The 27,995-nt window shown below is 45.2% G+C and overlaps 1 protein-coding gene across 1 annotated transcript; it reads left to right on the top strand.

Moving 5' to 3' along the window:
* Positions 1-21: 21 nt before the first annotated feature.
* Positions 22-27,460, top strand: SLC30A9 (solute carrier family 30 member 9). Its single transcript, XM_033160140.1, has 18 exons — positions 22-277; positions 5,271-5,444; positions 9,895-9,942; positions 10,662-10,761; positions 11,958-12,050; positions 12,950-13,032; positions 14,122-14,180; positions 14,966-15,033; positions 15,788-15,890; positions 18,149-18,204; positions 20,720-20,855; positions 21,430-21,469; positions 22,155-22,226; positions 22,527-22,634; positions 23,981-24,146; positions 24,393-24,522; positions 25,861-25,974; positions 27,124-27,460. The coding sequence occupies exons 1-18, from the start codon at positions 160-162 to the stop codon at positions 27,166-27,168; spliced, it is 1,713 nt and encodes a 570-aa protein (XP_033016031.1). The 5' UTR covers positions 22-159; the 3' UTR covers positions 27,169-27,460.
* The last annotated feature ends 535 nt before the right edge of the window (positions 27,461-27,995 follow it).

Here is a 27,995-nt window from a genome sequence, read left to right as displayed (position 1 = left end):
ATCCTGCCGCTCAGAGCCTCGGCCGATGGAGGATGGAGTCGGCTCCGGAGCCGGTGTCCGGCGGGGGCCGGGCGCGTGAATGAGGAGCTCGGCGCGGCCGACCTTTCTCTTTCGCCTCGCGCCTCTCGCTGCGGCAGGAGGAGGAGGACCCCGCGGAGGATGCTGCCGGCCCTGGCCGCCCAGCGGAGGGGCTGGGGCTGCTTCTACCAGCTCCACCTGCTGCGGCGGAGGGGCCGAGGCCAGGCGGGGGGACCGCTCGCCCGGGCAGGCTGCCGCGGTGAGTAGGCTCGAAGGGTTGCGAGGGATCCCGAGGGTCATCCAGTCCGGCCCCCTGTGAAACGCAGGGATCTTCTGCCCAACGTGGGACTCGAACCCACGACCCTGAGATTAAGAGGCTGCTCCTCTAGGGCCGCGATAGCCTTTTTTAAAAAGTCTGTTTGAGGTGCCACATAGAATTGGAACGGGGTCATCTAGCACAACCTCCTTCAGCGCAGGAATTTTTGCCCAACGTGGGGCTGGAACCCACAACCCTGATACTAAGATTCTACCGAATGAGCTATTCCGGTTGTCATTGGGTCACCCCTGCTCCGCTCCCCGAGCCTGGTGGACCCCGCATCCTCTTGTAGTCATGAGGACTAGAAACCTTTTTAACAAGGCACAACAGTCTTGTTCATCCACCAAAAGCTGGTGTATGTACAGAGAGAGAGCCTACATCAGCTGCTCATTTCCTGCGGCTTGTTTGCTGCCCTCAGCATTTAACAGGCTGTGGTGGTGGCATGTTGTTATCAGCACTGTCCTGAATCTGTTAAGGCTGTGAGCAGTGCAGGCCTACCATGCAGGGTCGTTGTGATGATTACTGAGGTTAAGTTATACGAAGTGGTTTAAAATAATTTTTATGTGAGAGGGACATACCTTGCTAACAAGGTGCACGAGGTGGTGTGGGTTGGGGGGCGGGGAGCAGAGGGAGGACTTCTGGGGTCGCTGTCAGCAAAGGACCAGGCCGCCCAGTGTTTGGGCTGGAGGAACAGAGGACTGTGACACGGTGATTTCCCCCATGTGCAGCACTTTCCACTGGTGAATAGCAGCCTTTTACTTTCACATGGGAAAGTGAAGTGGTGAACCCCTTGCATTGCAGGGGGTTGGAGTAGATGACCCTCAGGGGTCCCTTCTATGATTGTAGGGAGTTGAACCTGCACCCCCTGACTGGTCACTCCAGCCATAGTGGGTGGATTCTTCTCCTGCCTGCCTAGTCCTGCTTCTTCATCTGTGCAGCTGCATCCTGGATCCTCTTTCTTGAGAATGCAAGAATGTGAAGGAATGTGGGGGGCTGACTTTTGTGTGTAAGGCTGTTATACTATTAGGCTGCAATAAGTCTCTTACATCTGTTTCGCTAGTCTGATCCACTGTTGTTACCCTATCCTCAGCAGCTTGAGATTGCTCTGCACCCATCATGGCATGTCACTTTAGATTTTTCCAGCGGGTTCAATTTGAGTTCAGATTCAGCAGGTCTGTCAAGCCCCAAAATTCACTAGTGCAACCTATAATTGATGTGGAAGTTCCTCTCAGTATGGACCTATTTAACCCCATTGAGTAACTGCAGCTACATACAGGTGAAACTTGAAAAATTAGAATATTGTGGAAAAGTCCATTTATGTAAGCAATTGTTTTCATTAGCTACTGGAGTCTAATATATGAGATAGACTCATGACATGCAAAGCGAGTCATGTCAAGCCTTTGCTTGTTATAATTGTGATGACTATGGCGTGCAGCTGATGAAAACCCCAAAGTTGAAATTGTTAATTTGGGGTTCTCATCAGCTGTTTGTTATAATCATCACAATTATAACAAATGAAGGCTTGACATAGCTCGCTTTGCATGTCATGAGTCTATCTCATATATTAGTTTCACCTTTTAAGTTAAATTACTGAAAGAAATGAACCTTTCCACGATATTCTAATTTTTCGAGTTTCACCTGTATATGCCTTGAGGGTAGCATGGCTTGTTAGCAAGCTAGAACCCTGGTATCTTTTTCTTTGGCCCAAATATTTTTTATTGGTTTTCACGTAAATACAAGAAGAATAAATAACTATAGTAACTTGCCCAGTTACTATAGTTAGGAGAAGGGGACGACAGAGGATGAGATGGTTGGACAGTGTTCTCGAAGCGACTGGCATGAGTTTGGCCAAACTGCGGGAGGCAGTGGAGGATAGGGGTGCCTGGCGTGCTCTGGTCCATGGGGTCATGAAGAGTCGGACACGACTGAACGACTGAACAACAACAACAACAACAACAACTTGCCCAGTGGTACATTAAGTTTCATATGTAGTACACAAGCAATCTGTTTATTCTACCTGTTTGTTTTGGGGCACAATTAAAAGCACTGGTGGTGATGTTTTAAAGCTCTGAGTGGCTTGGGAAACTTTAGGGACTGCCGTCTTGCATGCCAGCCTGCCTGCACCCTACAGTCTGACAGATCGGCCCTTCTGTATAGTGTTTGTTTTATTGGATGCATACATTTTTATCCAGTACTTTTGTTTTAATCTCAGCACTGGTTTTTCTTTAGAAACAAAACAAACTGTGCATTGTGGTTGCTTTAAATTATTGCTAGCTACCATGATAGGTTACAGGTAGGTAGCCGTGTTGGTCTGCCGTAGTCAAAACAAAACAAAAAATAAAAAAATACACGAAAGCTCATACCAAGAACAAACTTAGTTGGTCTCTAAGGTGCTACTGGAAGGAATTTTTTATTTATTTTTTATTTTGGTTTTTACCGTGATAGGTGTGTAAGCGCCAGAAGGGGAGAAGAATACAAATTCTAATACAAATAAATAGGTTAATGTATGTGTGTGTTTAGAGGTGGTAGCTACTTATCCCTGAGGATGAGTTTTGACAGCAGTTTATAATCCCAATTTAGAAGTCTGGGCAGGTGGCAGCTCTACATAGACAGGGCTGTCCCCATTGTTGGGCTGAGTGAGGTATTCGCCTCAGGCAGATGGTGCTGGGGAGCAACCCCCTACCTGTTCCTCCTGACACGTTGGCCAGCCCACCCTATTAGGGGCTTTTGCATGTGGATGTAGGTGCCTCAGATGTCTTGCATTTTGCCCTGTGCATCTGGGTAAATGGCCTTGCATTGCTATTTCTGAGACCCTGTGGCCCAGTGCCCTCTAAATGTAGCTGAGTTAAAAAAATTAATGTTATATTTGGGGAAGGCCATAGCCCAGTTATAGAATCTGCTTTGCATGTGGAAGGTCCCGGGTGGGTGGGGTAATAAATAATAAAATTATCATCATCATTATTATCCCCAGCATCTCCAGGTCGGGCTGAGAGAGACCCCTGCCTGAAACCTTGGAGAGCCATTTCCAGTCAGTCTAGATGATATTGAGCTAGTTGGACCACTGCTCTGACTTGGTATAATCCTGCTTTCTCTGCTGCATCTCAGTTAGCTTGCATTCCTGAAGAGCCTAATACTTCAACTAGTAGCTAATGTTTCCCTTTACCCTATTTTCAGGCCACATTTCTATGGCTTACATTGTGTCAGGTGTATAATTGCTTTCTGGTCCTTTATGAGCTGCCTTGTTGTTGTTGTTATTGTTAGAATTTATATACCACCCTATACCTGGAGGTCTCAGGGTAGTTCACAGAAAAGATCAACATATAAACCACAGTATATATACCGTAATCAAAATCAAAACAACCCAATACCCCCCCCCACCCCAGAGCCACATTTTTATAAAGGCATAGGATGTCATTTGGATCAACCAAAGGCTTGGCTTTTAGCAGTCCTTTGCTAGGCTACTGGCGGTGTTCTTATTTCAAGTTCTAAGTTTCTGTCAAGAACGATATATAGAAGGGCCACCTGGCTGCTCTGTTTTGCCACGAAGTCTTGAAATTTTGCGTAGGCAGTCCAGCTGCTTTGAGTCAAATCCAGCATCCCAATTAACCTCATGTTGCTATATTCCCCTTAAGTTCATGACAATGCCCCAGCCTTGCAAGGAAGTCCAAAGACATTATTCGTGCACATCAATTTGTACTGTAGCTCAACACCAAAAAAACTAAGATCATGGCCACTGGTCCCATCACCTCCTGGCAAATAGGAGGGGAAGAAATGGAGGCAGTGCGAGATTTCACTTTCTTGGGTTCCATGATCACTGCAGATGGTGACAGCAGTCACGAAATTAGAAGACGCCTGCTTCTTGGGAGAAAAGCAATGACAAGCATCTTAAAAAGCAAAGACATCACCTTGCCGACAAAGGTCCGTATACCGGTAGTTAAAGCTATGGTTTTCCCAGTAGTAATGTACGGAAGTGAGAGCTGGATCATAAAGAAGGCTGATCGCCGAAGAATTGATGCTTTTGAATTGTGGTGCTGGAGGAGACTCTTGAGAGTCCCACGGACTGCAAGAAGATCAAACCTATCCATTCTTAAAGAAATCAGCCCTGAGTGCTCACTAGAAGGACAGATCCTGAAGTTGAGGCTCCAGTACTTTGGCCACCTCATGAGAAGAGAAGACTCCCTAGAAAAGACCCTGATTTTGGGAAAGATGGAGGGCACAAGGAGAAGGGGACGACAGAGGATGAGATGGTTGGACAGTGTTCTTGAAGCTACTAACATGAGTTTGGCCAAACTGCGAGAGGCAGTGGAGGATAGGCATGGCTGGAGTGCTCTGGTCCATGGGGTCATGAAGAGTCGGACACGACTGAACAACAACAACAACAACAAAGCCTGCCTAGGCAACTCATACCAATGCTAGGCATTGGGGGCTCATCAGCAGCCTGGAAGATAAAAGGACCAGCCTTCTTTCAGCTAATTAAAAACATCTGATCCTGCTTGTCTATAGCCACATATTACTTGTCAATTGGCTATTTACAAACCTATAATTCCTTCCAGCACGGCTTACTGTGGCAGCAACTAATCTCAAAGCAGCCTCTTAGTGAGAGTATAATAATGTAATCTTTGTTGTATGGAATTTTATGTTCTGTGGTTGGTGTTCAGCTGAGCCTTACTCAGAGTAGACCTATTGAAAATAGTGAACCTGACTGAGTCATGTCCAGTAATTTCAGTGGATGTTCTAAAACTTAGTCGAATACCTGTCTAAGGGATCTACTTGATGAATATTTTAGTTTTTCAGCGGAATATTTGAGTAATGTGTCCTGAACAGTTTGCAAACAATTATCTGGCTGTTCTCTGTGCTTTTTCCTTGGTGCTTTTTCCTTGGTGCTGCTGCTGCCATCTCAAAGTACCCAAGCTGTTTTCTTTCCCATTTCCTTCAGGGTGGCACGTGCCCCTTAAATTTGGCAGTCTCTTGCCTGTGCTGCCAGGGAGTCGTCTGCCGGTTCATTCGAGCCAAGTAAGAGTTTATACCTCCGATGGTCAGAAGGACCGCACCGGGGCACAAGATGCAAGCTCCTCAGCCGCTGAAGGCAGTGCGCAGAAAACGGCAACAGGTAGGCACCACCTTGGCTTAACATTTCTTCTTGCAGAAATTAGCAGAGCTGCTAGCTTTCAGCCCTGAGCATGCTTTGGTTGCAACCTTTAATTCTCCTGTGGGATAGGGCACTAGGGCTATTTTAATTGTTTGTGGATTTTAATTGTGGGTGTGGGCAGGGGGTAAATTTGCAAGGGATGAATCTCGCTTCAAGGCAGCCTGCTTACTGGGCCTTACTGAAGTAAATCTTGGAGAGTGGATGTTCCCAAAGAGGTTTGGGGTGAGTTGACATCCTGTCTGAATTACCAAAGTGTTCCAAAGCATTCCCCCCCCCCTTCTGTGTGCACCTCTAATTAATTTGTGCATGCAGTGGCAATATTTCTGGTTATATTTCCGAGTGTCTTAAAAACAAACAAACCAGAGATCAAAATAACCTAAATGACTGTAGAGACAGTTTGTAATAACCTCGCACATCTGCTGTATGTGTGCGATTAATTCAAATGATTCCACGAGGCATTTAAGCAACGGTCTGTTGCTGAACCACAGCTTGATGTGAAGATGATTGCCAAGCGAGAACAAAAGCTTCAAAAACTGCTGCTAAAGTATTGTTATGTTGTCGATTGGCTTGAAATGGGCGTTCCAGAATCCCCCATTATTCTAAATGTTCAGATTCTAGATGTGCTTGCTTGGAATTAAAGCCTGTTGGTTTCAGTTTTGTGTGGCCCTGATTTATATTAGTTCTTGCAAGGCAGCTGTTTTTGAAGGTAAAACGGCAGATTAAGGAAGTGGCTTCCATAAGGAGCTCTTGCCCAATTCCCACACAAAGTGGGCGCACCCCCTGGAGCAGTGTTCTTCAAGCTTGAGTCCCCAGAAGTTGTTGGACTGCAACATTTTAGCTGTACTCTGTTTCCAATGTCCAGCAACAATTGTTGGCCTACCATTCTCCTCCGTCCTAGCCAGGACAGCTATGATCCCAAAGACCCTAGAGGATACCAGGTTGGAGAAGGCTGCTTTAGAACATGTCTGAGAATCCTCAGCAGCGTGCCCAGATTCTTCATCTTGAACTGACCTGCACCCTACGATTGTCATCTGAGACCCTTCTTTATGTACACTCGATGGACACAAACACAAATAAAAGACTAGTTGAGATGCGATCCACGGAAACATGCAGTTCTATTTCTAGTGGTATTTATTAGTTGCTTCTCATAAAAATGACTCAAAGTGACTTAGAAACAGAAGAGAAACAAACAAGCATAAATAAAAGACAGGTCTGAAGCAGGAATTGACAAGCTATGGCCCCCGATGTTGTTGGTAGAGCTGGGCAATATCTGGTTTTCAACATCGTGATATATCAGCAGATGATGATGATGATTATTATAGCCCGCCCATCTGGCTGGGTTTCCTCACCCACTCTGGGCGGCTCCTAGCAGAATAGTAAAAACACGATAAAACATCAAACATTAAAAACTTCCCTAAACACGGCTGCCTTCAGGTGTCTTCTAAAAGTCAGATAAATACGGCAATATGCTGATTTAGCATGATGTCTAGAATGTATCTTGGCTGTTTTTTCCTCGCCCCCTTAGAGGAAGAAGCAGCAGCCCAGATACATCGTTCAGTCCAAGCCCCAACGCCTCTCTGGCTCACGTGAGCCGCAGAGGAATTGGGGCTTTGGCTTGGCTGGGGGGTGGGATGCCTCCTGCCCCTCAGCTGAATGAGCCCCCATACCTCTCTGGCTTGCGTGAGCTGGGGGGCAGGGGACTTCCTCAAAGGTGCAGGCAGGCAAGCAGACGGAGCCCAAGAAGGTCCTCACCCACAACCTTCTCAGGCTCCGTCTGCTTGCCTGCGCCTTTGCCGTCTGCAGGCAATTCGAGCTGGCGTGATGTATTGTCCGAAACTGGCATCGCGATCTGAACCCCATACATTTGCCAGTATATTGCCCAGCTCCAGCTGTTGGACTCCCAGTTCTCATCAACCCCAGTTCCCACGCCGACAGAGGGATGATGGGAGTTGGAGTCCAGCGGCCTCTCTCTGGCACCAGTTCCTCCATCCCGGCTCTAAAGCTTTTCAGAATTCCTCAAGGAGAGGAGAAGACCAGGAGTCTTGGTCATGAATCCCAACTTCCCCATGATTCCCAACTTTCCCCTTCAGTGTGTAACTTCAAGGAAGAGCTGAGTGTGTTTTAGAGCAGAGCTCCCCAAACTCTGATCCGTCGGCCACAAGCTTCATTCAGGTGGCCCACGGCATGTCAGTGGGTTTGTGGTTGAAATTGTTTTTATATATGCATTTACTTTATATACATGTCTTTATTGTATTGTGAAGTCCTTTGAGAGGCTTTGTAGCAAGTGTGATTCATAAATTTAATAATAACCCACTATAATAAAGTGCAAGTGTCTCTGCGTCCAGTCCCTGTGTCCGTGGGATTGCGCTACTGCGCATGTGCCCCACGGACAGCCGTTGGGACTTGGAGCGCAGAGACACGCGGGCGGCCGTTGGCGTGAGCGAGCTGCTCCCCGGCGCTCAAGCCCGAAGAGGCCTCGCCGTTTTGGGCGCTGAGGCAGCACAGCTCCGGACCCTGCGACGATGACGGTGGCGGCGGCTGTTGTTGTTGCTGCTGTTGCTGCTGACCCCCTCCTGCCCCGTTGGCCTGCATGGCGCTGCTGCTGCTGCCGCCGCTGGCTCTGAGGGAGTTGGCAGCAGGGGGGGGCGAGCCTGGCGGAGAGCGAGGGGGACGAGGTGAGGCCTGCTCTGCCCGCGGAAGACCCGGGCTCTCCTGCTCCCTCCGCCGCCGCCACCGGGGAGGCCCGCGCTTTCTTCCGCGGTGGTGGGGAGGCTCCGCCAGTGTCCGAGTCGGAGGAGGAGGAAGCGGAGGCCAGAGTTTCCTTTCCGAGAGCGGCCGTGGTGGGAAGCCGGGGGTGGGAGTGGGGTGGGGGAGGTGGCGGGGGTGAGGAGCGGGGTGGGGGGAGCCCTGTTCTAGCACCCGTTAATTTAACGGGCTTAATGTCTAACTAGTAATAATAATAATACCACTGAACTATGGCTCGTCCCCCCAACCCCCGCAATGGTATATCCATATTCTACAGAATAATTTGCTCAAGGCTTTAAACAGTACCATTTAGACCCACATAACAGGGAATAGGTCAGTTTCTGCTTAATTCCAAGCACCATGTTTTCGTCAGGCCTCCTGGCCACTGTTACCCAGTATATATACATTTTTTAAAGGGCACATAACGCTGCCTGAATCTTCAGTGGTAAACCTTGACATTTGAGATGTGATTATTTTCCCCTGATCAAAGTTTATGACTTAACCTTTCTATGAAATAATGTCACTGTGTGTCCATTTTACAACGGGCGACGGGAGGGGAAAGGAGGAATCATTGCTACAGGCAGATACTTTTGGCAAACCTCAGAGAAACAGTGACCTTGCCAAGGTATATTAGTATAAATAAAGCCTGCCAGTCCAAGGCTCCGAAGATAAGGAGGAAGAGGGCAGACAGGCAGAACTTTGAAGCAGCTTTTGCTGGAGTCTGTTTTTAAGAGTTTATGTGTGTATATGTGAGTGTATATATATAAGTTGCTGCTGTGTATTCACTAGGCCTTCTTTGTACACAAATGGAAAGCCATTATCCAGAGTTTCCTTCTCTTAAGGAAGCTATTTACTTTATCCTTGCCCCCCCCCCTTTTTGTAAATGAAGGCAGGAGGAACTAATTGTTTGATTCTTTAAAAAGAAGTTGCATGGACCAAGAGTGCTTTAATAATACTGCACTTAACTTTTGAATAATTCAAGCCACTTGCCAAGCCTTCTCTTAATAAAAACACAGCTCCCTTTGTAGCGTCGTCAGGTTCGGAAGGCTAATCCTAACGTCTTCAGTTTCAGTGAAATTAGCTTCTCTTACCGGTAGCGGATGTCTGGCGAGCATCCAAACGCCAGAGAATAAAGCTGCAGTATATTGGCTGTTGTTATTGAAGTCATAAGAACTTAATTCCGTTGATATACTTAATTAAGGCAGAGATGTGCACGGGACCATCTGCAGGCAAGGCAGATGCTGTTCCTAGTGGGGAATACCCATGGCTCTCTCTCTCAGCCTCACCCACCTCACAGGGCTGTTGTGAGATTAAATGGAGGTGGGGGAAACCATGCGCCCTGCTTTGAACGTCTTGTAGGGAAGGCAGGATGTAAATGCTTCTAAATGAAATGTTTAATCTTTAGCTTAAATGTGCTTGGATTTATAGCACTTTTTGAAAACCAGAAGTTGGCTGTCTGCTTTAAATTATTTCAAATGTCGCAAAAAGCCAAATTTAAGCAGTGGGCTAACACATGTATTATTGCTGATTCCCCCCCCCCTTTAAGCAACAATGGCAATTTCAAATATGTACTCCCCCCCCCCCCCATGGCTTTCTGTCTTTGTCTTGGAAAGCAGTAAGTAGGATTAACTCCGACTAAGAATTAATTGTTGTTGTTTTTTAACAGCTAGCAGTCAAACGCCACCTTTGCCGCAAACCCCGATTCAAGTGAAAGGTAATTATTATGACATAGCTTTGCACAGGGGGTGGGTGGGTGGGTTTTGTGTATAGAGGTTGCTGCAGCCTCCATGGAGCAGTTGCTGAAGACAGACAACTCTTTGGACCAACTGCTCTCATGCCAGCATCTAGAGTTATTGGGTTGTAGTCAACTAAGTACAGTATTACTCGGAGAACAGTGTGATTGGCTGAGCAGGCGATGGAGGCGGAAGAAGCCAGAGCTGCAAGACCATTGGGTAGTGAGGAAGAGACATTGCTGTGGGGACCTCCTTGTTCCAAAATACTTCCTTTGTAGACAGAATCAGTAAACCTAAGTTAATCATGTCCATTAACCTCAATGGATCTACTAGCATGGAATACCTCCCATTGTTTTACTCTGCATGATCAGATCATGTAGTGCATTCATAGAGTGAAATATTCTCAAATAAGTCTGTTTCATAAATGATTTAATGTTTACACTATAAGCTGCTGCTTTAATGGGTAATTATCTATAATTCCCACATCTCCAGTTACTATGTGTATGTATTCAGCTTGCCATTAATTTCTTGAGCTTACCATTTGCTTTGTTTCTGCAATGATTTTGTCATGTTCGGTGTCTGTTACCAGATTTCAATTGCGGTGAGATGAACAGGTGAACACCTGTACATTTTCATGCATACTGGCTTCTCCGGCGGTAGAGCTCGTAACTGAGTCTCACCCTTTTCCTCTTTCTTAAAGTGAAAGCTGTACTTAAAAAGAGAGAATATGGACCAAAATACATGAAGAATAACTTCATCACTGGTGTCAGAGCAATAAATGAGTTCTGCCTTAAGTCCAGGTATGATCATTTATTTCTTTAAAAATTAGACTGAAATTCTGCTGCAGTGTGTTAAAGCTAACCAGTGAGATATGAAGTAGCCAGTGGAATGTGAGGAGGATCATGATACCAGAGGTTATGGGTAACATTTTGGGATTGGTGGACAGCTCTGTTCTTTTGGTTACCATATACTTTTCACCAGGGGTTGAGAGTGGTCAGCTCCATAATAAAGTTGGCACCATCTAAGGACTTCACGGTTAATGGATACTGTGAGCACAGTTCCATATTATGTAGACGTTCTAGGAGAGAGGCTCGGTTCAGCTATCACGCCAGACAATGGCTTGTGCTAACTATAATGAAGAATTCACCACTGTTTGAGCAAACCATGGTTTAGCGCTCCATGTCTGTATTTCTGTGGTGTGCATGGTTTCTGGGATACCTGGTGGCACAGCGACTCATTGCATTGAGCCCCTACACACAAGTAGGTGCTCACATTTGAATTTCACTTGTTGCAGAAAACAAGGACTTAGTGGCAGGGAGGAAAAGTGTGGCGCTGCTCCACCACCATATTTTCAAAAATTACATTTATGTCCCGGCTCCCCTCCCCTGAGCTCAACATGGCTCTTCCACCACCTCCACAACAACCCTGTGAGATAGGTAAGGCTGTCCTCAGATAACCCAGGGAGCTTCATGATTTAGTGCGGATTCAAACCCTGATCTCTCTGTTCTTAGTCCAACGCTAACTACTACACCACATTGCCTCTCTTGGATAGGGCTGTGCCCTAAATGTGAGCAACATGTGAATAGCACTACTCGGTAGCAGGGCTGTGGAATCCGTAGCCCTCCAGATTTCACTGGAATATAAGACACATCATCCCTGACCACTGGCCATGCTGGCCGTGTGGCTACAGAGAACGCCCCCTCTCTCTTCCCTATCAGCCGAGCCTCTGCCAAAATGGAGAAGAGCCTCTTCGCCAGATTGTAGGCAGCTGGCAAGTTGGTACGGGGAATGAAAAGAATTGGTCTGTATCTCTTCCTGACTTTTAATATGAGAGCAAGCTGCATGCTGAACCTGGGAAGGTTGTAAAATTGCTGCCTGCTGTTAGTGAGCCAGAAATCGCATATTGTGACGATCGCTTTACTTTTCAGTAAGCAGATTAATGCCTGGTGGTAATACTGCCTTCCTCTCCACAAAACTGTTTCTGTTTTCCCAACAGTGACCTAGATCAGCTCAGGAAAATCAGGCGGCGAAGCCCCCATGACGACACAGAGGCTTTCACTGTGTTTTTGAGGACGGATGTGGAGGCAAAGTAAGAGCGAGTCTGACAACATTTCCTGGGTTTGGTTATGCAAAATATATACAGTTGTACCTTGGATCCCAAACGCCTTGGTACTTGGACGTTTTGGCTCCCGAATGCTGCAAACCCGGAAGTGAGTGTTCCGGTTTGCGAACGTTCTTTTGGAACCCGAACATCCGACGGGGCTTCCACGGCTTCTGATTGGCTGCAGGAGCTTCCTGCAGCCAATCGGAAGCCGCGCTTTGGTTTCTAAACGTTTTGGAAGTCGAATGGGCTTCCAGAACGGATTCCATTCGACTTCCACGGTACGACTGTATTTAACTTCTAACACTTTCCCATATATATATTATATATATTATAGTTCGTGGTAGTGCCTTTGCCATTCCCTGTGTTGCTGGGGGTATCCGGGCACAGATGAGTAAGACCTCATGCCATATTACTGTGAGAAAATTAAGGTCACCAAGTACTTTCAGAATCAGCAACGCCTCTCTCTTCATTTCAGCTTGGGGTGGTGTCATACTTCCACACCGACCTGCGTTTAAAATTTCAAGATGCAGAAAATGCATATGTTCCCTTTTTTCCTCATAGTCAAAAGCTGGCTTCCCCGACTTGGGGCAGTCCAGATGTTTTGGTCTGGTTTACTGGCTGGAGCTGATGATAGTTGCAGTTCCAAACTACAGGTTGGGGTCAAAAGCCATAGAAAACAAAGTGTTATTTCATAAAGCATATTTTTATATGTGCTGGAATCCGCCCAGAGTGACTGGGGAAAACCCAGCCAGATGGGTGGGGTATAAATATAAGAACAACAACAACATATTATATCATCATCATCTTCATCATCATCATGCAAGTTAAATGAAGTTTTTTTCTCCACTTCATATCACTTTCTCTGTTCCTTCCTCCTGGTACAGGTCTTTAGAAGTTTGGGGGAGCCCAGAAGCTCTTGCACGCGAAAGAAAAAGGCGTAAAGAAGCAGAAATAGAATACAGAGAGAGTAAGTGTGGAATGCTACAAAAAACAAACAAACGCTTAACAGTTCCGACTCCTACACAGTATATTTGATCAATGCACCTTCTGTAATGTCACCCCTGGGTTTGAAGTTAGTTGTGTGTTGTCTTCAACACGAATAACTTGGGGGCAGACAAAGTCTTGAACATTTCTATTTTCAGCTCAGGTTTCAGTTTGGCTGTGAACTACAGGTGAAACTCGAAAAATTAGAATATCGTGGAAAGGTTCATTTCTTTCAGTAATTCAACTTAAAAGGTGAAACTAATATATGAGTTAGACTCATGACACGCAAAGCGAGATATGTCAAGCCTTTATTTGTTATAATTGTGATGATTGTGGCGTACAGCTGATGAGAACCCCAAATTAACAATTTCAACTTTGGGGTTTTCATCAGCTGTAAGCCATAATCATCACAATTATAACAAACAAAGGCTTGACATATCTCGTTTTGCATGTCATGAGTCTATCTCATATATTAAACTCCGGTAGCTAATGAAAAAATTGCTTACATAAATGGACTTTCCCACGATATTCTAATTATTCAAGTTTCACCTGTATCTGTGGAATGTTTTGCCGTGCATATTCCCCTCTGTTGCTGGCATTCAAGGCTCCAGAAAGATGGTCCATTGTGTGAATGGTCAAAACCAGGAAGGAGCCAGCATGAGCCTCAGATTCATGAGCTACTTTGTTGCTGGGAGGCAGACTATTGGGATGGACTTGCCATTCCATACCAGCAACAAACTGGTTGGCTTAACAAGCTAGCTTCAAACCTGTATTTCGAAGCTGGCTCGGCTTGAAATTTACCAGGGTTTATTTGAAGCCATGGTGCCTATTTTGCACATAACAACAAGCCAAGATTTGTAGAACATAGTGCAAAACTCTGCAGAAATTATCCGGGCCATACAGGTTGCAGGGGAAGAAGTGGGCAGGGGAGTGTGGCTTGCCCTGACCCGGATTCCTTGGGCTAATATTTGCACGCTGCATAGTTTTGTGTATTGTGCCAGGAAAAAGGGGCTCTATATTCTGCTTCTGTCTCCGCTCACACTGCCCGCTTCATAATTATGTATCTTTTCAGATTTGTTTAGAAACCAGAGGTTGCTGAAGGAATACAAAGATTTCCTAGGAGAAACTAAGGTGGGTGAATAATGTTTTCCATCTTTGCCATTCCTTTATAAGACATAAGCTGCAATTTTGTGCATCTTGTGATTTTGCAGGAGTACAGAAAAAAAACACGCAATAGCCTGGTGAGCAGGAATAAGTTGGTTTAGGATGAGGGTAGGGAACCTCAAACAGATTGAAAGTGACCCTTAAAGGCCTCTGTCTGGCCATCTTGCCAGGCCACGCCCCTCACCATCTTGCCCCACCCCCTTCTCGAATGCTTTTGCCTCACTGCAATGTGCCCTTGAGCTGTGATTAGGCACCAGGTTTATTTTACAAAACACAAGTACCGGGGTGACAAGCACCTCCTTAGAAAAAGCATTCCTCCTTTCTCTCTCTTTGCAGGAAGGAATGTCACTTCTGAAATGCTGCGTTCCTTCATGAGCATGAGACGCTTAATCTCAGGGTTGTGGGTTCGAGCCCCACGTTGGGCAAGAGATTTCTGTATTGCAGGGGGTTGGACTAGATGACCCTTGGGTCCCTTGCAGGTCTATGATTCTGTGATTCATCTAAAAATAAAGTGAATCTGTAAATAACGCGTGGGTGGGATATAAAATAAATTCAGTTGGAGATACATTTAGACTTAATTGAATAGCCATAATTAATTGCAACTCACACATAAACTTGCTTAAAATTTATTTAACCTGGTTTATATCTTGTAGGACTAGTAATTATACAGTGGTAGAACTTAGCATTCTGCATATATGCTTTTCCATAATGCAATCAATGAATTTTAAATGGTGTACTTGTGTTTAATTTAGCCACGCTCCAGCACATCAACTATGTTTCTGAGTGGACCAGGAAAAGTTGTCATGTTTGCTATTTGCATGTAAGTTTTTATTTTATTTTTAGGCGTACACGTTTCTAGGTTTCGGCATGAAGATTAAGGTTAATGGGTTGTTGTTGTTTTGTTTCAGTTGTGGGTTGTGCAATCATATCCCGGAAAGCAGGATTTCACTTTTACAAGGAGAGCTGAGTTAGCATATTTGCTAGTAGTATGCCCAGCTTAGATGTACATTTTTAAATTTGTGGTCTCCGGTCAATTTTTACTTCATGACTGCAAAGTTACCTTGATCCATTCCAGCTGTAACTTTCCGCTTGGACATCAGGGATGTGTGCTGTGGACGTGCACTTCATCCTTCCCTCTCCCACACACGTCGGACCTTTCCAGGGTTTAGCATTGGTGTCTGCCAACAAGTTCCTCCCTCCCTCTCTCTCTCCCCCCCCCCTCAGGCCCATAACTAGCTATTCTAAGCTTGATGGTGGGGAAATCTTGTAAATACCATTTGTGGTTAATGCTGATGCAGACATAGTGCTACACCATGATGAAAGCAAAAACGTGGAAGGGAGATGGAGCTTGCAACATACTCCCAGTCTCCTACCTCCAGTTCTGATGTAATGTTCCTATTATCAGCCCTGCTCCCCCCCAGAACTAACCCCGATAACTTGGTAATTTGGACTGTTTATTCAGTCCCTTCTTTATCATAAAGGCAGCGATTGTGGCATTTTAATCTTAGTATGGTGCTTAGAAAACGTAACTGTCAACACTTTATCAATAAGGATTCCCCCCCCTCTATCCCCAGAAATGGCTTAAATTTCTTCTTCAAACTTCTCGCTTGGGTTTACACGGGTTCTGCAAGCATGTTCTCCGAAGCCATCCATTCTTTAGCAGACACTTGCAATCAAGTGAGTATTCTCTATTTCATTGGCCATTTCTGTGTCGGACTTACATGTTGACCCTTTGGTTCATCAGCTGCACTTCCCACTATAAGCGCAGCAAAGTGTGGAGAGGAAATGTGTATTTATAAAGTGGCTGGGAGACTTGCCAGGAAGTGCATACAGGCAAACAGATTGCTGGAGCCTGTCCATTGCATTATTGTCTCTGTTTCGCAGTGCTTTGTATTTCCTGATACAAACGATGGTCTGTATGCAGCAGCTACACTTGCTTTGTCAAGTATTTAATATACTTTTGTGTCCGGGCCACTTCTCAAAATAGAAATATCTTCTAAGGTGTATGGCAAAACAGAGCGTTTACAATGAATAACAGTAAAACAGGGCAGTGCAATTATTTTATTCTAAAACCATTTCATTCTTTTCGCACAACAGTGTTCAACGTGTGGTTGCTGAAAGAAAATGATGAGATACTGGGGCATAGCTAAAACAAAATAAAAAATTCCTTCCAGGAGCACCTTAGAGACCAACTAAGTTTGTTCTTGGTATGAGCTTTCGTGTGCATGCACACTTCTTCAGATAAGTGTGCATGCACACGAAAGCTCATACCAAGAACAAACTTAGTTGGTCTCTAAGGTGCTACTGGAATGAATTTTTTTATTTTTTATTTTGTTTTGACTATGGCAGACCAACACGGTTACCTACTTGTAACTGGGGCATAGCTGTCAACCTTCCCCCTTTTTGTGGGAAATTCCCTTATTATAGCATTGGGAAACAGCAGGGAGGGTTGACAGCTATTTACTGGGGGCGGGGCCAAGAACACGACTCCTCAGAATAGGGCTAGAATGAATAGGAAAGGGGAACTGAAGACAGCAGGGAAAAGACAAATCACTGCTTTTCCTTTTCAACTATGTTAAGAACATCACTACAGCTTTAAATAATGAGAAACAACCCCCAACATCTAAAGCTTTAAGTCTGCAATGCCATTCTTTCAAACAATTAAGAATTCGAGTTTGCCCTCGCAACCTTTTTGTTTAATTCTCTATATGGGTTTGGCCCTTGAAGTAGTGGGATGTTTGGGTTGGCAGCAGCCTGGCAGGGGTGGAAGCCTTTTTTGGGGAGCTAGGAGCGGCTTCCTTCAGGATTTCAGGCACCCTTCTCTTCCGCAGCTAATCTGCTATTTACTGGAACTGAGACATTTGCACACCTGCCAGCGTGGCTTAAGATCTTTTTTGTTTGAAACGTTGCGCTCTCTATTAAAAAAAGACTAGCCTCCTTAGGCTGTAAAATTGTAAGGTCAGTTCATTTGGCACCAGCAGACCTATTCTAGTGATCCGCCCAGCTTTCAAACAGTGACTGGTGCCGGAATTATCTGCTAAACTGCAAGGGGCAAAATCCGCTTGGGGAAAGGGGGAAAGCCCCTTCACGTCCCAATTGCTGGTGTGATGGATTGCTGTTTTAAAGAGCAGGTGTAGCGGAGAGACATTTCTATGGCGTTGCACATGCATGCTGAGTTTTTTTGCTTTTGCTGAAACGGTTCTGCCTTGAGCGCAGGTAGAAATGAGGTTTGTTGAAGCATCTGGTGGGCTGAGTGGGGCCTCTGGCGAGCATGTGGCGCAGGCCACCCGTGCCTGCTCTTCTGAATGAGATGGATGTCTTCTTTACGTAGTTGACAAAGCAGCGTGCCACCAATGTTGTTCTTGATGCCTTGAAACCACAATGGTTCACAATGAAGATCTGAAATACTTTCTGTGACCACTTTCCTGGTGGGTTTTTGCCAGGTATAACCTGTTCTGTTTCAACTAAAATTTCCTGATTTCTTCCCCAAACATTAAAATTGTTTTGTCTGCAGTAAATCTGAGTTACTAGAGTGGCAATTCTCTCTCTCTCTCTTTTTAAAATATTTTATTTTTCATTTTTTTAAGACAATATTCTTATACATTCACATCCTTTTCAATTTCTACATTTCTGGGATTACTCAGATCCCTTTGGCTTCCCCACCCCCACCCTCCACCCCCGGTTTCCAATTTTTCATTATTAATAATAATCTCCTTTTTTACCTTAACTGCTAATGTTTTTAAGTATATACAGTGGTCTTTAAGATATTCTATAAACTTTTTCCACTCTTGACTGAATTTCTTGTCATCTTGGTGCCCGATCCTCGCCATCATCTTTGCCATTTTAGTGTATAGAGTGGCATTCTCTGTTTAATCTCTTTCAAAAGCGCTTGATGATTTTGAAATTGTCCAATTCTGCTTTTTTTTCATATCCAGGCTTTACTAGCATTGGGAATCAGTCAGTCGGTGAGGACGCCAGATCCCAGTCATCCGTATGTTATCTTTTTTTCCTTTTTATTTTTAAAAGTCCTCAACTTCTAAATTAGTTTAAAATGTCTTTCAAAGCCCAAATCGGACACCTTTTCAATGTTTCCAACTTACATTGCGGCTTATTGCTGCGTACATTCAGGTTCAAGGTCTGATGAAAACAGCTGGTAGCTTGGGCTTTTCACATGTAAGGTCAGTTATGTCCATGTGCTCTTCTCTTTGGCACCTGCCAATACTGGAAATCGATTTGCTGCAAATGACAAGTTCTAAAGTATTGTGTTTCAATGATGGACTACAGTCTTTGAGGTTTTCCATTTAGGTTGTGTTAGCTTTTTCTTTCTCATTACAGTTGAATAGTTTTTTGTTGTTGTTTGTTTTAAAAGCACCTCAAAATACATGAGAGCCAATATGATTTTTAGCTACCCAGCAGGCTCCCAAACATGGGGAGGCATCAGGTTTTCACTTTTTCTTGTAAGACAGGGACGGACAGCCATGTTGCTTTCAAGGCCGATATATGACAGCAGGTGATCAGGGGGTCCCATGCTGCAGGGCAGGCCAGACCCAGCAGTGGGCAAGTCCATCACTGGAGTCCATTGCATATTTATTTACATACACTCTTTCACATAGAAATGTACACACAGGCACACACCTTCCTCCCTTGCGCATGTACACACAAACTCGCCCTCCCCCTTTCTTGCACAGACACACTGTTTAGCCTCCTCCCCCCCCCGCAGCAACTGTGATGCAGCCAAGATTACCGAGAATAGCATCACAGAGATAGTGGTTTTGGGTGCGTTGGTGTCCAGAGAAGGAGACAGTTCAGAATTACAACGGGGGTTTGAGGGAGGTCACAGCTCAGAAGCAGATGAGGGGGAAAGCTGGGAAATAATGGGAGAGGAGGAGGAGGAGGAGGAAGAAGAAGCACCAGGGGAGCGACAGCTGACAGACTCAGTGTCTTTAGAAAGCATTCCAGACTTCCCTCTCCCAGAACACGGTGGGCCTTGAAAGTAGGAGAGCAAAGAGCTCAAAGGCAAAAGGCACTTCCGAGAACCCATAGCGTTCATGACTCATGAGGAAGTGGGAGTGACAGAGGAGGTGGGGTTTCATTCGGAGCAACACCATTACAGTGGTACCTCGTGTTACATACTTAATCCGTTCTGGAGGTCCGTTTGTAACAGGAAACTGCTCGTAACATGAGGTGCGCTTTCTCTAATGGCACCTCCCGTTGCTGCTGCGCTGCCGGAGTGCGACTTCCGCTCGCATCCCAGGGCAAAGGTTGCAACAGGGGGCATCTACAGTGGTACCTCGGGTTATGTACGCTTCTGGTTGCGTACTTTTTGGGTTAAGAACTCCGCTAACCTGGAAGCGCAACCTGACGTGCGCGCGATTTGTGCATGCGCAGAGCGTTTTTCGCAGTTTCTCCCGGGTTTTTCTGCGCATGCGCAGAACGAATTGTTCGTGTTACGTCCTTTTCGGGTTACATACTGTAACCCGGAACGAATTAAGTACGTAACCCGGGGTACCACTGTACTTCCACGTTAGTGGAGCACGTAACCCACAGCATTCGTAAGGGGGGGCGGTACGTAACATGAGGTACCACTGTACTCCCAAGAGGCTGCATTTCTAAGCCTCTCTCTGTGAATATTGAATAAAAAGCATCGGTAAGAACTTTCCTTGTCTTATCCATTCCTGGCAACCTACCATGGGGGGTTGGATCCTCTGACGCCTGACATGGATTCGCTTGAGGGGTGGCGGTGTCATAATTAAACCATCCGCTCCCCAGCACTCACAATGCAGACAAGATCGCTCATGATAGCTTAGGAACAGTGATCTTCTGTATGCCAGGGCCCTTGGAAGTGGAGACTTAAAACCCATGCACACACCCAAGGATCCCAGTGTAAGCAAAGTCGCTTAGAAGTGTGGGGACAACAGTCTTCTCCCTGCCACTGAGTTGATGGTTGATCAGCTGGGAAGCAGGGGAGGAAGCGAGGGGGGTTGACCTTGCTTGGTGAGCAGCCAGTCGGCTGCCTGTGTAGGTTGTCAAGGGTGGGGATCGCCATAGCTCAGTGACACAGCATGCCCTCATTCCACAGCATCTCCAGGTGGAAGGACATCTGTCTAACCCTAGAGCAGGGGTCAGCAGACTTTTTCAGCAGGGGGCCGGTCCACTGTCCCTCAGACCTTGTGGGGGGCCGAACTATATTTTTTTGGGGGAAATGAACAAATTCCTATGCCCTACAAATAACCCAAAGATGCATTTTAAATAAAAGGGCATATTCTACTCATGTAAAAAACACGCTGATTCCCGGGCCGTCCGCAGGCCAGATTTAGAAGGCGATTGGGCCGGATTCGGCCACTGGGCCTTAGTTTGCCTACCCATGCCCTAGAGAGCTGGCTGCTTGTCAGTATAGAGACAGCCCAGACTTAGGTGGACCAACGGTCTGACTCCATACAAAGAAATTTTGTACACCAATATTGCATGCTCTCTCTCTCTCCTCCCGCTCCCAAATCTCCATCCAGATATGGCTTCACAAACATGCGCTACATTGCGTCCCTGATCAGTGGTGTTGGCATTTTCATGATGGGCGCAGGGCTTTCATGGTATCACGGCATCATAGGTCTGATGAATCCTCAGCCCATAGAATCTCTTCTTTGGGTAAGTTGTCGTCGTCTTTTGAAAATTGCAGTGCGTTAGTGAAGTTTAGCAGAACAGCAGCGTTGGACTCAGACAGTGGGTAGTTTTTGTGGGGCTCGCCTTGCTGCGTTTAATAGCTTCTTTAACCTTTTTTGGGGGGCAGGGGGTGGGCAGCTGGCAGCATTTGGCCTGCAGAAAAAGTAATCCAGCTTGTTCTTGAAGTGAGTATCGCAAGAAGCAAGACATGTTTTCAGGCTGTAAAGACAGAGACTGTGTCTTAATGCTAGATCTCCCTTTTTTATGCAATAAAATTTTGATTTTGGATGCAATATGTCAATAGTGTTGTATATTATGGTATGCCTGAGTTATGTGTGCTTCAGAACTAGGAAGTCATTACTGCTATAGAGTATCACCATTGTAATCGCCTGACCAGTTTGGCAAAACACAGTCCTGGCCCTTTGCCTACTAGTCAGGTGACTAGAGTGCTTCTTGAGATTACCACAATTTTAATATTTTGGCTCTGATGCTTCAATCTTGTCCCGCGATATAGGAAGGCATTCTACTATATAACTACATTCTCCCCTGTTACTTCTAGGCTTACTGTATTTTAGCAGGATCATTGGTGTCTGAAGGAGGTATGTATTCCAGTGGGAAAATGCATTATTACTTTGCCATTACTTTGCCAATGCATTAATAGGTGTTTTTTTAAGGTTTGAACTTGCTCCTAAGTGAGCATACAAAATTAAGCATGTAACATTTCAGGCTATTATAGTTTGACTTGCGATTTGGCATCTAAGTGTGCTGATCAAATCACTTAAGTTAAAGAACTTGATGCAAACAAACAGACAACTGGTGCTGTGAGAAGGGATTTTTTTTGTTCACGGGCTTCTCGGATTGCACAGCAAACATCTTTTGAAAGAGGCTAGATGCAAAAAAGCAAGTCTCTGATATTGGTATGAAAATCTAATTCAGCGGAATAAAGAAGGGTGGTCTCCCCCAAATTCTTAGGTTCATCTCAAGTAGGTCTTCAAGTCCCAGCCTAGAATTGGATATACAGTAGAACCTTAGTTGCAGGCAGTTAAGCCAATCTGAATTGGTTATCTTAACTCACTTAGTCTAGAGCAGTGGTTCCCCAGATCCCCTCTCCCCATTTGAAAATTAGCTGATAGTGGACCACTTAATTCTTATTATTTGCCTGTTGTAGTGGTTGCAGTGCACTGTATGCTGTACCCGATACCATTTTCTTTTCATCAGGAGTTGAAATGTTTCCCTTGTGTTCTTTCTCTTACTGAAACAATTCTTTCACTGCTTTTATTTCAGCTACTCTTCTTGTAGCTATAAATGAAATTCGAAGGAGTGCTCGGGCCAGAGATGTATCCTTCTACCAATATGGTATGTAACACGAGATGAATTTACTCATTTTGTAAAACAGAGCGAGAAGCTGTGCTGGTTTCGTTTTTACTTATTTTGAATTTGTACAGCTTAATGTCTCCTCTATTGTTCATTAGTGCTTCCTGAAATTTGTTGCTATTGAACTCTGAGATGTCCGTAGAATCATATTTTAAAACATTGTCAACATTTAACTCTACTTTGCAGCAAACACTTTATTAAAAGCTTTGGCAAGTTTTCATTTGTTTAACTCTTGCGTGGCTATGTCAGTACCTCACTCTTGCACCCATGTTCAATCTTCAGTCATGCAGGCTCGTGATCCCAGCACAAATGTTGTGTTGTTAGAAGATACCGCAGCAGTTCTGGGTGTGACGTTAGCTGCTACTTGTATGGGTCTGACTTCTCTAACAGGTAAGCCTTTCTATGAGTTTGGGTCCTGACAGAATTTTCTTCAAACCTGCACGCAGGGCAAGTTAGAAGAAGCTAATTGGCAAAAACAAGAACAACAGTAATAGCCAAGTGCTTAAAACAAACTGAGGATAAGTAGACAAAACTTTCCTAGACTGGACTGCTGCAGGTTAGAGATCACTTGTTTGAATCCTGCTTCTATAAAACCCTTGCACATAGAAAAATTGCATGTTGGAGTCAAGGCTAGTCTCGAACTCCACTGATCTTGTGCAATTTTCTAACAGCATGCTAATTTTGATCTTCCATTCTCGTGCATTTTTCCTTTTTTGACATGACTTTTAGACTGTAAGTCTGTGGGCAGGGGCTATCTTGGCTGTGTGTGTGTTTTTAAACATGATTATTTATCATGATTAATACAACTTTTTCTCCTGAAGAGCAGGTTACAACCATTTTAATTAAATGCAGACCTTAATTGGCCGTTTCTGCTCCTAACTTCCTTAACTCCCTCCTCCCCCTCTGGTTAGTGATGACTTTTATATGTGTGAATTGCGTAATGCTGTAACTTACATTCGTCGCTCTTGTCCCATCCATTACGTGGCGTCGAGAGCAAGCCGGCAGTAAATCACACTGTGCAAGTTGGAGTTAACTTTTTTTTTTTAAAGCAAGAATGCAGTCTGCACAGACTTGGTGGAGTGTCAGGTCTAATGAGCACAGAAGCTCATCCCCAGTAGGTCTTGCCCCATGGATCAGTTGTTGAGAGTGAAAGTCCCCGCCTCCACACAGCCGTCCAAGTTCCCTCCTCTCCAGGGTTTTCCCCCAAGCAATCAGAGACTGTGCCTCTATGAAGCCAACCTCTCCTCCGCCCGTTTCATGCCTCTTCTGGTCCTGGGAGATAAGCGGGGAGGGGAGCTTGTTGCAGGCACCTGTGACTCTTCACTAGCCCCACTCATCTCCGCCTCTTGGCCTCCTCTCCTGCTTCAGCTTCTGCCTCTGGTTCTGGGCTCCTCTCCGCCACAGACTCTCCCAGGTCACTAAGCCCTGTTGCCTCTTCAGCTTCCAACACCTCTTCCCTCCCCAGTCTTCTCCCTCTGCCCCCACTCATCGTTCTCCCGCCACCAATCCCCGGGCTCTGGGCCTTCTTCCCTTGGTGTTTCCCCAGCTGGTTCTTCCCATCATTCCTCTGCACCCAACCAATCCATGACATCAGGTTACGTAACGAAAAGTGTGAGTGCAGCATAGCGTGGCTAGCTTCATCCCTATGTGACCATCTCCACCGAGAGAAATGGCAAAAGGCACACAACAGCAATCCCTTTTGAGAAATGAATTTGTGTCTGTGTGTATCCTTTCAGGTAACCCATACTACGACAGTCTGGGGTCCCTTGGTGTGGGGACACTGCTGGGAGCTGTATCAGCCTTCCTTATTTACACCAACACTGAAGCTCTGCTGGGAAGATCCATCCAACCTGACCAGCTACAGAAACTTACAGAGTTACTGGAAAGCGATCCTGCTGTAAGGTAAGAGAGTTGGGTGGGGAAGAACCTATTTGATGGCAAAAACCATGATCAACTAACTAGCCAAACAATAAAGACAGAGCATGTAATGGGTGGAATAATGAGTTCTTGTTTCAAGTTAACTTTGGATTTATTTATTTTTATGGGAAGAAAGTCAGTTTTGGGTCATGTGGCCGTTTGCTTGGGCAGTTCGAAACACCTAATTGTTTTTGCTTTGTCCTACCACATCCTACAAAATATTTATCTCAGAGCCATTCATGATGTTAAAGCCACAGATATGGGAATGAGTAAAGTGAGATTCAAAGCAGAAGTCGACTTTGATGGACGGGTTGTTACTCGGTCTTACCTGGAGAAACAAGACATTGAACAGCTGCTACAAGTATGCATAAATACGCGTGGTTGTTTCAGTAGTTTTTCTTAAGTGCACTTTTTTTTTAAAAAAACCCAGATCAGTGGTATATGTACTTTGTATTTATACACAATTCCTCTAAAGTTTATAGGCTGTATACAAATCTGCCCTGTGGCGTAGAACACTTTTGATAAGTACAGTGGAACCTCAGTTTTTGAACGTAATCTGTTCCAGAAGACCGTTCGACTTCCGAAACGTTCAAAAACTGAAAGCGGAAGCTTCAGTACAAATAGGGAAACTCAAAACGGCAATTGTTCGAAAACTGAAGCAGTTACTTCTGGGTTTTCGGCGTTCAAAAGCCGAAACGTTTGTCAACGGAGACATTTGACAACCGAGGTTCCACTGTAAATACAACAGGGAATTATTTACAATGTAGCTTTACTTCACAGCAACATAAATGAGGTATTGTTTAATCCTACATTAATGAGAAGGGTTTTTTTTTTGGCTGAGCTGATGTGATGCCTTAGAATGTTCACAGACATTCAGCTCTAGGAAAGTTAAAACAAATGGAATGTAAAAGGCTAACTTTTGCCTGGATCATGTCCTTTGTCTTTATTTCTGCTCTGATAATTCAGTTTTTAGTATGGTATTGTTTTCATTACCATAAAACCTATGTGTGTGTGTGTATTTTTTTTTAAAGGAAGCCTTGTTAACTTCTAAGGAGTGTGTTCTTAAAAATGAAGGGTATTGTAAACTGTGAATAATAATGGGGTCTACTTGTGACATCTAGTTAAACAGAAAGCTGTGCTAAGCTAATTCATATTCTGCACTAAGGATTCTGCAACCTGAGTGAGTAGTGCAGTTTAAGCAAGTTTGTGTTCATCTCTTTGGTGGTTGTAAGCATGTTTCTGCATTTATGGAGAAGGACAGCAAGCTGCCCATGTTTTATCATCTCCCTGCCAAAAGTTCAAATAAAATTCTGGCTTTGGAGATTTCACCAGGCATTGCCTGTAGACTTTGAAGCTTAACCTTGCACCTGTAAGCATTATAAACTTGCATAAAAAAAAGAAAGAAAAGCCTGAGATTCTCAAGGGTCCTTAGCTCTGTGGGTTTTCTGCACCTGCTCACAAACTTGGAATACACATAGCATGAATATAGCCAGTTAATAGCTATCGCTGCCTGCTGACAGTCCAGTTCTGTGCCAACACTGAGTTTAAGCAGTTAGTGAAAATAGGTTCATGCTCCCGTTTTTTGAGGCATGGCATTACCCGTTACGTGGGAAAGTCTTTGCGTTTACAAGATAGGAAAGTGTATTTGTTATTTCCCCCTTGCCACTTTTTAAAGCTTGCTTGCTTAACTTCACGGCAGGAAATCCAGCAGGTGACGACGCCTGAAGAATTAGAGAATTTCATGCTGAAACATGGCGAAAATATAATTGACACTCTAGGGGCAGAAGTCGACCGGCTAGAGAAGGAGCTGAAGGTAAGAGTTTGGCTGGCGAAAAGGGAGAATGAGTACTTCTTTGCCAAACCCGACCTCCGCGGGAAATGCTCTCCTTCTGTAATTGAGGCTCCCTTAGGCTAATATGCCCATTTCAGGTTCACGGGTGGTTTAAACATTGTAAACAAAGACCCAGAGCAGGGAAGGGAAACCTGTTTCGGTCCAGGGGCCAACATTCCCTTATGGACAACGTTCTGGGGGGCCACACATCTGTGGTGGGCCAGATGCAAAAGCAAGCTAGTTGCCCTACCTCCAAAAGCCAGGCAAAGAGAGATGCATGATCAGATTTCAAGGACACTTTCCAGCCAGGCACAAGCAGTCAAGGAAGGTGCAGAGAGTGAGGGGTGCGGCTACAGGGATGGTGTGTGGCCTGGGAAGAGCCCCAAGGTCCAGAAGGAGAGAGGCCCAGAGGCTGGAGGTTCCCCATGGCTGGCCTCAAGGCTCTTGTACTGTCTTCTCTGGCCACCTCGTTTTGGGAACAGCCTCCTGAAGAAGCCCCACTGCGATGGAAGGGAGCCCTTCAGAAGAAGTAGCTGAGGATGCCCACATCAAGAATTTGCTGTTCACAGTCATGGATGCTTTAGTTTAGATTCCTGCATTGCAGGGGGTTGGACCAGATGACCCTTGGTGTCCCTTCCAACTCTTCTATGATTCTACTTGCCCAGAAACGTAATCAGCAAGTCCACGAGGACAAAAGTGGAGCAGTGACTGGAGTGTTGAGTTTGGAAGCGGGAGACCTGGTCCCTGCTCAGTTGTGGAACGTGATGTGTGGCCTCTGGTCAGTTGTTATCTTGCAGGCAGTTTTTCATGGTAATGTGAGTGTCCGAGAAGACCGTGGAAACCACCCTGAGCTGGAATAATTAAATGTTAAATCCAAATGATTTCTTCTGCATATATTCAGTACTGATCACACGCTTCTTCTAGGGAGTTTAGGGCCGTGTACATGGGATTCTCCCTTTTTATCCTCTCCTCAGCCTGGGGAGGTGAATCACTGCAGGCTGCCAAGAGAGCCTCTGAGCAGAGCTCTGAACTCGGGTCCTTTCCTCAGCTCAAATCCAAGATTTGCTCCATTGTGCAGTGTTGACATTCTTCCCGCGTGCTTGTTTAAAAGCATAATTGTTTTCATTTCAGAAATTGAATCCTGAGGTGCGCCACGTGGATCTGGAAATATTGTAGTCTTCACGGAAGCAGCTGTTAAAGTCTTCCGGATCGGCCGAACTGAGGAACGGAGCAGCATCTGACACTGCCGGGATCTCAAAAGATGTCATCACATTTCAGCTTTCCGGTTTTCTCAGTGCCAGTTTTCCTCCCAGAGTGACGGCTTCCTTTGAACTGGTTTTCCAGGACAGCTGGTTGCCGCCGGAAAGCGTAGCGGAGAGGAATATTTTGGGACTAGAAACTTTTAATTTAAATAAGTTATTGAAATGTCAGTTTCTGAAAATGCACACTATATATTTGCTGCCCTAGACCAAGGTTTTGTATCTTGTTTGCACATTAGCTCCGATGCAGCTGCTATTTTTAAGCGTATAGTAGAGTTCCATGCCCAATTTAAAGCCTTCGTTCCTCCTTGAGTCAAATGGCTGTGTTCCAATTCTGTCCCCGCCTTTGGCTTTTCATGTTATGAACGTAATGAGAATTCTGTCCCTTCCCCCAGTATCATGAGCTGGTAACCTTCCTCCTTGTAGTAGCGTTTTGATGGTTCTTGACAATTTGATTAGACCCACTTGTTGTTCTAGAGCAAGAGTGCAGAGAGTATATGAGTAAGTAGAAACTTGTCATATGGCTCCTTCCTTACATTAGCGTTGTAGTCCAATAGTGGCTCCCAGCAAAGCCTGCAAATATTCCACCCATGGAGTCGGGGGAAATGGCATTGTTTTGTAGCCACTGCTGTGTTGCGTCTCCCTAATAGTTCAGCCTAATCCCCTGGATGAAATTTGCAGGTTTCACTTGGAATGGTGTGGGGGGCAATTGTGGTGTGGCAGCACCTTCTATTCAGAATCTTA

Source organism: Lacerta agilis, chromosome 9 (genome assembly GCF_009819535.1).
Source record: "Lacerta agilis isolate rLacAgi1 chromosome 9, rLacAgi1.pri, whole genome shotgun sequence".
In the NCBI taxonomy this organism is placed as follows: Eukaryota; Metazoa; Chordata; class Lepidosauria; order Squamata; family Lacertidae; genus Lacerta; species Lacerta agilis.
Note: the sequence above shows the minus strand (reverse complement) of the source record. Positions and strands in the feature narration are given on the sequence as shown.

Coding starts and splice junctions, on each gene's coding strand:
- SLC30A9 (XM_033160140.1), top strand. CDS start 160: ATGCTGCCGGCCCTGGCCGCCCAGCGGAGGGGCTGGGGCTGCTTCTAC. Junction 15,034..15,787: donor GTCATGTTTGCTATTTGCAT/GTAAGTTTTTAT, acceptor CTCTATCCCCAG/AAATGGCTTAAATTTCTTCT. Junction 15,891..18,148: donor TAGCAGACACTTGCAATCAA/GTGAGTATTCTC, acceptor TTTCATATCCAG/GCTTTACTAGCATTGGGAAT.